This window comes from Geotrypetes seraphini, chromosome 8, assembly GCF_902459505.1.
Source record: "Geotrypetes seraphini chromosome 8, aGeoSer1.1, whole genome shotgun sequence".
NCBI classification, from domain to species: domain Eukaryota; kingdom Metazoa; phylum Chordata; class Amphibia; order Gymnophiona; family Dermophiidae; genus Geotrypetes; species Geotrypetes seraphini.
Genome location: NC_047091.1, coordinates 74,385,366 through 74,399,506, shown reverse-complemented (window position 1 = coordinate 74,399,506; position 14,141 = coordinate 74,385,366). Strand labels below are relative to the sequence as shown.

Genomic DNA, 14,141 nt, shown 5'->3' with positions numbered 1-14,141 from the left:
GCAGTAGTAGCGTTCACAATTTGCTTCTGGCGTTGGCGTCAGTCCTTCCTTTCTGTCATCTACACCTCCTAGATGATTCACTCTGCACTTATCCTGCCCTTTTAGCTTTTCCCTTTAATCAGGCACTATTGTTTAATTGAAAGGCAACTGAATAATAGAGCAATTTCTAATTGAAAGACCTGTGCTAAAAATGTACTCTGTAGGGCTACTTTTTCTACCTGTACTTTAAACTAATATTTAAACACTAACTCCATAGGAAGTATTTCAGTCCCCCAAAGTAACCCGCTCAACTATTTAATCTCTTCTGGAATTGTCCAGATAACCTCTAATGTAATCCGCCTTGAACCACAAGGTAATGACGGAATAAAAGTCACTAATGTAATGTAATGTAAACAGAGACTTTCCTCAACTGCAACCTGAAATACTAACCTAAACAGTCAGTCGGATTTTCAGGATATCGCTAATGAATATGCATAACCTAAAGCCTAAGCTTGGGGTTTTTTTTCCAGTTATTTAAATAGCTGCCTATTAGATAACTCAAATTCTTAAAACCAGCTATTAAATATTTAATTCAAACAAGTATTATCTGAATCAATTCTGATATTTATTAATACATTAAGTATTGGTAAGTTTTAAAAGTACTGTAATGAAATGAACTGTGGGAGATAAGATTAAAATTGAATTGATTCAGATAATACTTGTTTGTATTAAATAGTAATAATTTGAGGTAATGAATATGCATGAGAGAGATTTGCATAACTGTCACTTCCATTATATGCAAATCTCTCTCATGCATATTCATTAGAGATAATTTGAAAACCCGACTGGCTGGTGGTCTCCAGGACAGGGTTGGGAACCATTGGTTTAGACAATAGTGTAGCCTTTTTCTGAGTACAGATTGTTGTTAAAATTAATGCTGTCTGTTTCTACTTGTCCACATTTGTTTTAATATTTTATGTATGTAATCATTTTGTAAACCGTTTTGATATAAAACGGTATAGAAATTTTTTAAATAATCCTCACTAAGCACCTCTTCAGGACAAGGAGCAGCTGAGTTCTAGATTACCTTTTTGTAGAAGTACCTCTAAACTGATATTTAGAGGGTGTTATGGCTAGATATTGAACTGAGGGGGGGATGGAGACTAGCACTGTTCCCATTCCTTACAAAAATTAAAAATATTCCCCCATCACATCCTACAGGAGGTAGAAAGGGTGAGGGTAATGGGCTATGTGAGCCCAAAGAAGTAGCACAGCAGTGGCAAGAGAAGGTACATGCTGTCTCACAAACCCTGTTTCCTGGCTTGGCTCCCTGGCTTTTTTTTTCCCTGCTGAATTGCTGAACCCTTGTTCCCTTCTTTGCTATTTGTAAACTCTATAGCCACCTCCCAGGTTTCAACACAGTTCTTTGAGATGAGTGCTTGTTCTTTGGACACTGGAGCAATATCCTGTAGGCAGCCCAGAAGACAGAGGCTTAGTCCAATTGTATGTTCCTATGCCCTGGTCTTTCAGAGCTCTGTGTGAGCGTGTGGCAAAGAATCTGGTTTGGATTTTACAGGCAGAGGGTGGCCATTGGCCTGCAATCTGAGTATCAGGGGAAGTGCTGTACTGCAAAAGGGGATGAGGAACAGGAAACGAGAATGAGCCTGGAGCCAGGGAGAGCAGAGCAGGGAAATGATCCAAGCCTATGGTCAGTGGAGAGTCACAAATTGAAGATGAGTTAAATTTACAAACACAAGGAAGTTTTACCTGTAGAGGAGAGTGAGAAGTGTAAAGGTGAGCCAAACTGGCTATGGAAAAATGCATTGGAGTCTGCTGGGAAGTAGAGGGAAATAGAAGACCGCATTAAGGCAAAATAATAAGTAGAACAGGCTAAAAAGATTTAGGGAGTGGAGAAGGCAAAGAGCTATTAGATTCCTTGCCTCCAAATATACTATGCAGGAGGTGGAAAATTAAGAAGTGCAGAGAGAGTGGGGGGAAGGAAAGAAGACAAGGAGGAGAGAGGGGGGGGAAGAAGAAATTAGGGGAAAATGAAAAGAATCGGAATAGTGTGGTGTAATCGAAAATAAGAATAGCCATACTGGGTCAGACCAATGGTCCATCTAGCCCAGTATCCTGTTTCCATAGTGGCCGATCCAGATCACAAGTCCTTGACAGAAATCCAAATAGTAACAACATTTAGTGCTTCCAATCCCTGGGTGCTTCCCCCATGTCTGTCACAATAAGAGAATTTGGACATTTCCTCCAAGAGTTTGTCCAAACCTTTGTTAAACCCAGCTATACTAACTGCTGTTAAACTAAACTAAAACTTAACCTTATATACCGGGTCTTCAACCAAAGGAAGCTCGACGCGGTTAACAATTTCTGGCAATGAGTTCCAGAACTTAAGTATTCATGGAGTGAAAAAATATTTCCTCCTATTTATTATAAAGGTATTTCCATGTAACTTCATTGAACGTCCCCTAATCTTTAATTTTTGAAAGAGTAAAAAGTCAATTTAGATGGTCCATTGCTTTGTCATTTGAAAAATTAAGCATCTAAGACTGCACTGTGCCCTTATTGGGCGAAATAAAGCATGCAGGATTTTTTTTTCCCCCTCCTTCATCTGCTAGTTAAGGGGCACAACCTACAGGTTCCGGACTAGTCTAGTAGAACTAAAGGAAAGAAAATTAGCAGGCAAAACCTAATTTCTCCTTTGTATGTCTGAATATACTGCTTTCCTCAAAGAGTACATATTACAAATGAGTATCTTTGCCTTGCATATATGGTCTTACTTCTCTCCGACTCTTTCTCTTCCCCTCCCCTCCAATAGGTGAACAGAGAGTGTGTACGTGGACTGTGGGCAGGGCAGCAGCAGGAGCTGATCTTCCTGCGTAATCGAAACCCAGAGCGTGGCAGTATCCAGAATGCTAAACAAGCCCTGCGTAACATGATCAACTCATCCTGTGATCAGCCCATAGGCTACCCTATATATGTCTCTCCACTCACCACCTCTTATGCTGGCACCCACCCTCAACTCCGTGGCTTGTGGGGTGGAGCCATTAGCTTACGTAACATCTGCAACTGCCTCATAAGCAACTGGCAGAGGTAAGGAGGGCATCTGAGAAAGGAAAAGAGGGTGCTTGGTCTGCCTAGCATTTGGCACCTGTATGTAGAGCATCTGGCAAAGGCAAAGAGAGGAGGTATTAGCCTGTCCAGCATCTAGGAGACTTAAATAGGGGAAGAGTCATTACTTATCAAACATCTAGGGGAGGTAGAGAGGAGTGGTCAGTTTGCCTAATATTTGGGGGCATGGAGGAATAGCAAGGGTTAATTTGCCTATCTTCCATCTGACCAACACCTGATAAATATTTGGAGGCTGAAGAAGTCTGTGTATCCAACTTATCTAATGAATATTTAGGAGTCAGGTGAGAAAAAGAAGGGGCAAACCTCGGAGGATATAATTGTGTTCAAAATAATTTCTTACCCATAATGTAGGTAGTCCTTAATCTCATTGAGGTGTTAGCCTTTTGATCTCCAGCCAGGGTCTTCCTTGGCAGGGCAATGACATCATGGGGCTAGGCTTGATGAGGTTAAGACAGAATGCCTAACACACAACCTCTGTGGCAAAAATGTTTGTTTTCATCCAGGTTACAGAAGGGCTGTGGGGCTGGATGCAATAGTGGAGGCAACATTGAGGACTCGGACTGTGGTGGGGGCTCCTCCTCTGTCAGCAATAACCCCACCACCACTGCTGCTGCCCCTTCCTTCCAGGAGGCTCCTATCTCTACCTCCCAGCCTCATTCAGGTATGTAGATTCAGCCTAACCATGTAAGTTTGGGGGAAGCTGTAGCAAAACAAAGGAAGGGAGATTCCATTTATCTTTCTTTCTGATGTTTCCAACTTATAATTATTGATGGAGAATAACTGATTATAACCTGTGACCAAATAGACAGACATCTTGAGCATATGTAGTATGCAGACCTGTAAAGTCAAAGTTTTATTGTATTTTGTATTCTTAAGCCTCTAACCAAAGCAAAGACATTATCCTGCTTGGGGACAGTGTATCTATGCTGGTAGAAGCTACATGTGCTTGTCTTTTAACTAGGTCTTGCTTTTTGCCTGTAGGGAGTGAACCATCTCTACCTGGGAGCCAGAGTTGGGCTGTCCGTCCCCAACCATTGCAGTTGTCCCTCCACACTCAGTCGGAATGCAGACGTGAGGGCAGCCTTGCCCTCTCATGGACTCCATCCATTCAGGGTCTTCTAGGCCAGCGGCTCTCAGTCAGCAGCTCCTCAGCAGCTCAGGCAGAGCGCTTCCCCACAGCTGCTCTCCACCGCCCAGCCCTGGGGTCCTCAACAACCTTCGCTTATGATGGACTGTGTGGAAAATGGAGTCTGGCAGGCCGGAAGGGGTTGAACTCAGCAGATGGGGATGCCTTCTCAGGGACACAGTTGGTCAGCACCTTGGGAACCCCAGCAAGGGCTCCTTTAAATGCCACAACACAGGTAAAAACTCTTCACTTACTGCCAACTCCCACTGTATAATAATAATAATAACTATACCACCATAACCAAAAGTTCTAGGCGGTTTACACTAAAAAGAGCTGGACAATCAGCGAAATACAATAATACAGTAAAAAAATACAAATATTTGTAAAATAGAAACTCTCATTAAGTAATAAACTTATCGAATAAAGTGGTCATAATTAATTTCTGAAAACTGTAATAGGATAACATAGCTTACGGAATACATTTACCTAACCAAGATTGTTGCCTACCAGCTTGAAATGCTAGGGTCCTATCTAAGAAGGTCTTATATCTATACCCATTAATTTTTGGATAAGCAAGTAGAAGTTTCTAGTTTCTCTTCATGGTCTATGCAACACAAAATGAGGAAAAAAGGTAAGTTAGAGACAATCCTGATATCAGCTTAAAGCAGATACAGGAAAATTTGAATAATACTCTTGCCTCCAAAGGCAGACAATGAAGTAAATGATAATATGGACTAATATGGTCATTCTTTTTTAAACCAAAAATCAATCGAACAGCTGTATTCTGAATTATCCTTAATTTTCTTAGAATTTTTTGGGTGCTCCTAAATAGATGATGTTATAATAGTCGAAAATAGATAAAACTAATGCCTGCACCAATAGTCTGAACAATAAAGAATCAAAATATTTTTTATGGTTCTTAATTTCCACAATGTAAAAAAGCATTTCTGTACCACTAAGTTCATGTGTTCTACTAGTGTTAAATGTGATTCCCAGAATTTTGATAGATTTAATAATCGGGTAGTCATGACCATTAAGATGAAGCAATGAGTTTGTTATTTTGTCATTGGGACTAGCCAAGAAAAGTTTGGTGTTTTCCATATTGAATTTCAGTTTGAAATTAATTGTCCACTGTTCTATCTGAGTCATAATAGAAGATATCTTGTTTAAAATTTCAGTGGTAAAATTATTTAGAGGGATTAAAATAGAAATGTCATCTGTGTATATATAAAATTCTACATTTAAACTCTGTAATATCCCTTCCTGTGCTCCCCCACCCCAAGCATTAATACAGAGTGACACTGGTAAGGACAGATGTCAAAACCATCCTAGCAACAGGGAAAAGCCTCTTACTGCTAATTGGCTTTTCTCTTAAGTCCTATGTTAGGTGCTGGGCATGCGAGAAGCTTTGAGGGCATCTGAAGGATATTTAGGACTGCTGTGGGAGAGCCCTTTGTAGATCCTAAAGCTGTGGCTCATGTCTCTTTGTTAGGGACATTTCCTGATTATTCTTCCTGGGAATAATTTTTCTTTTTCTTTTGTGTGCTAGCTATGATAATGAAGGGAGGTCCCTGAATCAAAGCACTTACAATGAGGTAGAAAGAAAAGATAGGCAAAGAGCGGATTGTTATAGATGTGAGGATCCTGCTTCCATTTTCACAAGTCAGAAGAAAGAATTTGAGGTTGGGTGTGGGGTCATTTAATTAAACAAGTGCCCCCCCCCCCCACACACACACACAAAAAAAATAATAACACGTTTCAGATGTAGGAACCAACGTTCTCCTCCTTCCCATCTCCATCAGACAGATAATTGTTGTATCTTTAATGCTTTCTTTCTTTTCTCCAGTCATCAGATAGTGTTCAGCTTCCTGAGGACAGAGGCACACCCACACCTCCACTAGTAGAGAAAGAACTGGAAGCAGAGCAAGAACAGCAGCTCCCCGGTTCAACGGAACCAGCCATGGGACGGGAAGATTGGGATGTGAAAGAGGAACAGGAAAGCCCAATTGCACAGCCCTTACTGGATCACCAGTACTGAGTATTATGGTGAGCCCTGTTGAGAGAGAAGACAGCACCTGGCTGGCCCAGGGAGGACACAGGAAAGATTCCATGTGTGCTGTGAAGTACAGGTCATGCCTTCCCTCCCTTTGCCCCTTAGACACTATGCTTAACCATAGCCAAGGTGTTGACTCCTGGACAGAGAGACAAGACTCTGAAGAGCATGGCTGGGGCTATGGGGGAGCAGGGAATGGAAAAGTGGCAAGCAGAGACATAGCTTCTAACATTTCCAGCTCCTGCCGTTGACCTCTGGCTTACATCTGCTTATTTAAGCAGCAGACAAGCCTTGCAAAGACAAGAACACTGACAAAAAAATTTGGTTTTTGAAACCACAAAACACTATTTTTGATTTTTTGAGGGTTTATTTTTGTCTGATCTGTATTTTGGTTGATAAAAAAACAGATAAAAACAAAACAAAAAAAATCTTTAACAGTCCAGATAGACCTTATTTCTGCCTTTTTTTTCTTACCTGTTCAGATCATTCTGTCCCCACAGAGGGCTCCTCTGGATTTGGGGTGGGTGGGCGGAGAGGTTACCTTGTGTTCTTCTAGGCTGCTGGTCAGATTTACTGCTTTTATACTTTAACACCCTGGACAGAGAACTTAGATTACAACATTATCCCAAGACAAGCAGGCAGCATATTCTCACATGTGGGTGACATCATCCATGGAGCCCCGGTACAGACAGTTTTAAAAGTGCATCACTACTTTAAGAACTTAAGAAAGTTTGCGAACTGCCTGCACCATGCATGCGCGAGTGCCTTCCCCCCTGATACAGGCTCGCGGCTCCTCAGTTCTTAGTTTTCCGCGGAGCTAAGAAGTCGTGTCTCTGAACTTTGTTCAGTTTTTTGCCAAATTTGCCTTCCTGTTCACATGTTTTTTTTTTTCTTTTTTTCTTAACTTTAATTTATTTTCAAGTTTATTTAAAAAAAAAAAAAAAAAAGAGAGAGAGAGAGGGAGGGACATTTTTTCCTCTCTTTTTTCCTCAGGGGTTTCGTGCGCCAAGGCTTTCATTTTCCCTCAGCCATTGAGTTTGGTTTGGCTGACATGGTCTTTCCGTCCATTCCAAGCCATTAACGGGCTTCAAAAAAATGCTGCAGGTGCCATAGGCCAATTTCTCTCACCCACCTTCACAGTATGGTATTTCCAGGGCCTTAGGCCACATCCCTGGGTGGAATCCTGTGCCTGGTGTTCCATCTTGCAGAAACGTTCAATAAACAGCCAGAATCTTCAACAGGAAAAATTTTTCAGGACCGGCATGGATGCCGATCAGACCTTGCAATCTTCGTCGATGAAGACTTTGACATTGATACAGGCATTGAAAGACATCATTCCATCTGGTAAGCCAGCTCAGAAGCTGCCACTTCTTGCACTCTTGCATCAAGTCTCTTGATGCCAACCAAGCAGTGCCAACCACTTTTCTGGCTTGCCTCAACCTCGAAGTATGCATCCTCATCGAGGTCACCCTCTTTGGGGCAAGCCTGGCACCAATGGTACTGGCAAACAAGCCAGAGGTACCAGTGCTTTCTTTATGGGAACAACTTGATGCACTGTTCCGAAGGGATTTGGGTGATGCATTCAACTGCTTAATCCAGCATTGACTCTCTTGGTACCAGTTCATCCTAAGCACACGGCCACCTGGTTCCATGGTACCACAACTGGTTCTCCGAAGCAACATCAACATTCCATGCCCAGGTATCGATCATCTTAATGTTGGTCCAGTTTCTTCATCGATGCAGTGATCCAGTTCGTTGAGACATCATCTTCCTCATCATCATCTCGACGTTCCCATTCCAATAAGCATTGTTCCTCTTCACATGCTTCGGAAAGAAAACATTGATCCTTCACGTTCTTCGAAGAGAAAAACAGCTTCGCATCATACCTCTTCCTCGTCATGGGACTGTAACCAGACTTGAAATAAGCTTCAATTTTCTCGACACATTTCTTTCCCAAGGCCTTCATATGACTCTGACTTACAGTCTGATTCAGCTGAGATTTTCTCTGAGTCTATAACGGAGGCTTATGACATTCCTTTGGAAAAGCTTCCACACAAGTCTACATCAATTGCTAAATTTCCTACAGACACTTTCTTTTACTAAATTTATTAGGTAGTTGGGCAGAAAGCTAATTCCGCTTACAGTGCTCAATAATTGGAGGCCTTAGATTATGATCAGCCTCCTAAAAGTACTTCTCAAAGAGACTCTTCATAAGAAATGAAAAACACCCCTCACCGTTACAGGGGTTTCCAGAACATTTGACTATGTATAAAACACCAGTTACTAGGGGTAGAGTTGATTTAAAAAATAAAAAAATCTACTCCATCAAGACTCTATGCTTCAGTGCCACCAGGGTGTGAAGGGCGCACCATAGGCACATTTGAATATTGCTTGTGCCAAAATTCCATGTTGGTGAACAGAGTACCAAATTGCAATTTCTATATCTTCTGCTATGGGGAACATCTTGTTCGGAAATTGTCTTCTTTTGATGGAAACCTTCCTTCTCAACATCTACAGAAATTTCATCATGTCTCTCAATCCTTTGCCCTATCCAGAATGTTTTGGGCTGAATCTGCTTATCAATGCTCTCTGGGGTAATCTAACATGGCTATAGAGTCTGTAAAGTTAGTTTCCTCCACATGGTTTTCAGCAAGCATTGGCATGTATCAATCGAGTTGCGACTGCTTCAGGATTCCACCATGGGGTATAGAGCCTGTAAGGTGGCTCTTTTCCTGTTGCTTCGATACAATTATAAAAAGAGATTGCTTGATCTAGCAGAGTTATAGAGCCTGTAAGTTAGATTCCCGCAATCTCAGAACCAGGATCAACCAGGTTTTTTTTCTTGAATGATGCCTTCCACTGTTCCATCAATGTTTTTACAATAACTTCCAGAAGACATCCATTTACTTCATGTTTTTTTCCCTTGATCTGTTCCTTAATAAACATTCACCACAACACTTTTAACTCCATCTCCTTTTTTATTCTAAAAGGCCCGGCGGATTGGGAGTAGCTGTAGGGAAGGAGGAGGCCACTATATCCTTAACCACGGAGCCATTGGTGCTTTTTTTTTTTTTAAGGCACTGCTTCCCTCTTCCACAGGTCATGAGTTCAAATCCCAGTGATGGTCAGATACCTCAGCACGTAATACTCTCTTCCCTTCATCACTACACCTCCAGATCATCCTCCAAGAGAGTCTCCTTTCAACCTCAGCAGACATCTTTTCTTCTCAAAGCAATAGAGAAGGTTCTACCTCTGCATAGGAATTGGATATTTTACTCCTGGCTTTTTCCTCATCTGAAAGGAGACAGGAAGTCTACCGTGTTTCCCCGAAAATAGGATCTACCGCAAAAATAAGCCCTAGCATGATTTTTGGGGTAGGTCTTAATATAAGTCCTACCCCAAAAATAAGCCCTAGTTAGATCGACCCCCGACACTCCCCAACTCCATCCTTGGATTCGCCGGCAGCAGCACTCTCCCCTGCGCAGCTGAACCCCATTGACTATCCCACCCATTCCCCTGCGCAGCATCTTTTCATCTCTCCCTCCCATCCAAACCCCCCTGACACTCCCACCGCAAGACTGACTTACCTCCCTCCAAACATCAGCATCAGCAGCACTCTAAACAGGCTGCTTTGTGGTCATCTCCCACCGGGTCCTTCCCTCTGCAGCATCACTGATGATGTCATCAGTGACATGGCACAGAGAAGGTCCCGGTAGGAGAAGGCCGTGAAGCAGCTTGTTTAGAGTGCTGCCAACACTGCTGTTTGTAGGGAGGTATGTCGGTCTTGTGGTGAGTTAGGGTCGGCAGAGCTCTGCTGCGCGGGAGGGAGGGATAGGAAGATGCTGTGCAAGAGTTCTGCTGCACAGGGGGATGAGAGGTAGGGGAGGAAAGATGCTACACGTGGGGGAGAGAAAGGAAAGAGGAAGAATTGGGGTGGAGGAGAGGAAGGGAGAGATGATCATTGTACATGAAAAAAATAAAACCTATTGTGTTTTTTGGACCCCAAATTAATATAATTCAGTGTCTTATTTTTGGGGAAACACAGTATGTCCAATTTTAGACCTCAGGAGCCTCAATAAGTTTCTCCCTGGCAACTTTATATTCCCTCTTAGATCGCAACGACTGTCTATGCTCACTAGATCTAAAAGAAGCTTATACTCAAATTCCAGTGCATCTGACCTTCAAGAAACTCCTCACATTTCAGGTAGTGCAGCACCATTCTCAAAACAAAGTCATGCCCTTTGGCCTTGTATCCTCTTCCAGAGTATTCATTAAATGCCTGCTTTTACTGACAGCACCGTTGCAGGCTCAGGGTCTCCAGGTGTTTCTGTCTGGATGCTTGGCTGATCAATGATCCAACCTCGCAATGGGTTATGTCAGCGACTCAGAAGACAATTCTCTTCGTTCAGCAGTTCAGGTTTGAAATTTGTTTTTCCCAAATCCCAACTTCAACCCTCTCAGAATCTGCGATTATAGGAGCTCTGTTAGCCACCATTTATTTCAGAGCGTTTCTTCATCAGCAAAGGCAACAAAATTTGATTCAACTTTGCAATCAGACTTTTCATCTTCCATCAATCTCGGTCACTAAACTGATGGTTCTCCTGGGTCACATCTCTTCCACAATGTATGTTATTTCGTTTGAAAGACTTCATCTCAAGCCGCTTCAATAGACTCTCGTATCTCAGTGGTCTCAACACATTGCTGTCCCTTCTTCATTTTGACAATCTCTGCAGTGGGGGATGAACTCTTTCAATCTTTCCAGAGGGTTTTGTTCCTTCATAAGCTGCTGGCCACCAACTATGTCCTCCTAATCCACACAGACAATCAGGTTGCCATGTATTACATAAACAAGCAAGCGCTCACCTCTGTAGTCCTGCAATATGTTATCTCTTTTGGGGACTCCTCAGATAGTCCTGTTTCCGTCCCCCTTCAGTCACAAGTGCCTCAATTTTAATCCAGGCCGTACTCTCCCCAACGTCTGGAAGCGGATACATTTCTTCTGTTTTGGACATGCAAGTTTCTTTATGCGTTTCCTCTAATCCCTTTCATCCTCAAGACGCTTATTAAGCTCAAGCGGAAATCAACCACCATGATTCTGATAGCTGCTCAGTGGCCCAAGCAACCCTGGTTCTCCCTTCTACTTCAGTTCAGTATCAAGGAACCAATGCCTCTTCCGGTTTTTTCTTTCTCTTCTAATGCAGAGTCATGGATCTCTTCTCCATTCCAATCTTCAGTATTTACACCTAATTGGTACCTCTCGGGCTGACATGGAATAAGGTTCATCTTTCTCATCCTGTCAGTCTGATCTTAAAAGCATCAAGAAAACTGTCCACGCAGCAGTTTTACCAGTGGAAATGTACATGGTTTTCCACCCAGTGTTCTCTTCATCATTATGATGCTAAATACACTTCTATATTTTCAGTATTGGATTCTCTTCTACATTTATTCAATTCAGATCTCAAGACCACTTTGATTAGGATTCATCTCAGTGCAAACAATGCTTTTCACAGCCCAGTCAATGGTAAATCTCTCACTGTGTCCAGATTCATGAAAGGACTTTTCAATGTCAAACTACCTCCAGTAGTTTGGGATCTCAATGTTGTTCTCTCTAGACTTATGTAGCCTTGTTTTGAACCAATGTCTTCGGCTTATCTCAAATACCTCACTTGGAAAGTGGTCTTTCTCATCTCCCTTACCTCTGCTCGCACAGTAAGTGAACTTCAAGCACTAGTGGCGGACCCGCCTTTTACAGTGTTCCACCATGACAAAGTAGTTCTTTGCATCCATACGAAATTTCTTCCAACAGTAGTCACTGAATTCCATGTCAATCAATCCAGGTTTTTTCCCAAGCCTCATTCTCATCCTGGAGAAATGGCTTTTCATACTTTGAACTGTAAACTGTACTCAGCCACATAGAACGTCTCCTTTGATCCTAACACGTTGGGACGTCCTGTATCCAAGAGAACTATTTCTACATGGTTGGTAGCTTGTATCACCTTTTCTTATGCTCAGGCTTGGCTGCAACTGGGGAGTCATATCACAGCCCAACAGTCCAAGCTATTGCAGCTTCAGTTGCTTTCCTATGCTCCACTCCTGTTGATGAAATCTGTAAAGCTGCTACTTGGTCCTCAGTTCATACATTCACATCACTATTGTCTGGAATCTTTTTTCCAGATGGGAGGGTCACTTCAGCCAAGCAGTATTGCAAAATTTATTTTCTTAATGGCCAACAAGCCCTCCATCTCATTCTAGTAAGCTAGAGTCCCACATGTGAAAATATGCTGTCTGCTTGTCCAGTTACTTACCATAACAGGTGTTATCCAGGGACAGCAGGCAGCTATTCTCACAACCCACCCACCTCTCCTTGTTAGCTTCTTAACTTGCTTATGGAACTAAGGAGCCACGAGCCTGCGTTGGGCAAGAAGGCACTCACGCATGCGTGGTGTGGGCAGTTCGAACTTTAAATTATTATAGTAGCGATGCACTTTTAAAGCTCTTTGTACCGGGGCTCCATGGATGACATCACCCACGTGAGAATATCTGCCTGCTGTCCCTGGATAACACCTGTTATGGTAAGTAACTGTGCTTTCAAGCTGTATTAGTGACATTTCTCACATATAGGATGATGTCATCCAGCAAAGCCCCAGCACAAAGATGCTCCCCAGCATTCAGACAACGTAAAAGCTTTTGGCAGTGTCCATCATGCATGTATATGCATCTTTTCTCCTGCCATTGTCGCACAAGACCAAGGCTGTTTTTGGAAGTTTTTTTCCTTCCTGTGGAGTGAGATAGACATGTTTGCATTCTCTCTCCTCAGCACCATTTTGGAGTTTTTCCAAACAGTTATTTCACCCTTTTCTCACCTTTTTTGGGTCTCTTTGTATAGTGCCTTCTCACCTTGCATATCCTTCCTCTCCACTTAGTTCTCTTAGAACAACATGCACTAAAGATTGTTGCTAAATCTGTTTGACTGGTTTAGCAACTGATTGAATTTGACGACTCAATGCCCAAAACGGCTCACTGCATGGTTTTCTGGGCGGTCATACATCTTCCAATTCTGGCATGCAAATGAGGTAATTAAGATTAAAAACAGGTCTGCCTGTTTTTTCATTTTTTTTCTATGGGCACAGATAGTATGTGTGTGTGTAACACACACACAATTTCTTGCCCATAAAATAAAAAACACCGTGCTGTTGCCCCCCCCCCCCCCCCGATGACTCCCCCATGACCACACGAACCAAAATAGAGGCAGGAGAGATGCCCACTCCCTCCTGCCGCTGCGAACCTCCCACTCCTCCCCCTGTGCCAGCCGAACCACTCCCCTGCACTTCAATAAAAATTGGTAGGAGGGATGCCCAAGGCCCCCCTGAACCACCCCCTACAGTCCCGTACCTCAAATCAGGATAACAACAGGAGGGATGCCCAGTCCCTCCTGTTCGCAGGCCCGCCATTCCAAAATGATGGTCTTTTCCATTCCCGTATCCTGTATCTGTATCCTGGGAGGTAGAGGTCTAAGGCTCTGAATGACTCAGACGCCTAAGGCCCTCCCAGGGGATGGGTCTTAGGCATATGAGCCAATCGGGGCCTTAGGCTCCTCCCTCGGTATCCCAGGATACAGACGGAGCAGCCTAAGGCCTTGAATGACTCAGATGCCTAAGGCCCATCCTGATTTGAGGTACATGAGAGGTTTGGGGGTTGGTTTTGGAAGGGGCCAAAGGGGCATCTGATGGCAGAAAGGAGTGGGCATCCCTCCTGCTGTCATCCTGATTTGAGGTATGGGGAGGTGTGGGGGTGGTTTGGGGGAGCTGGGAGGCATCCAGTGGCAGGAAGGAGTGGGCA

At 43.1% G+C, this 14,141-nt stretch overlaps 1 protein-coding gene across 9 annotated transcripts in view; it reads left to right on the top strand.

Moving 5' to 3' along the window:
- Positions 1-6,742, top strand: part of PCNX3 (pecanex 3) — a 151,690-nt gene extending 144,948 nt beyond the window's left edge. For all 9 annotated transcript variants that reach the window (XM_033953724.1, XM_033953723.1, XM_033953719.1 and 6 more), the window contains 4 exons: positions 2,810-3,084; positions 3,627-3,784; positions 4,105-4,484; positions 6,096-6,742. In XM_033953724.1, the coding sequence (XP_033809615.1) occupies positions 2,810-3,084; positions 3,627-3,784; positions 4,105-4,484; positions 6,096-6,287 (1,005 nt within the window). In that variant the 3' untranslated portion in view covers positions 6,288-6,742. The remainder of the gene's footprint in view (positions 1-2,809; positions 3,085-3,626; positions 3,785-4,104; positions 4,485-6,095) is intronic.
- The last annotated feature ends 7,399 nt before the right edge of the window (positions 6,743-14,141 follow it).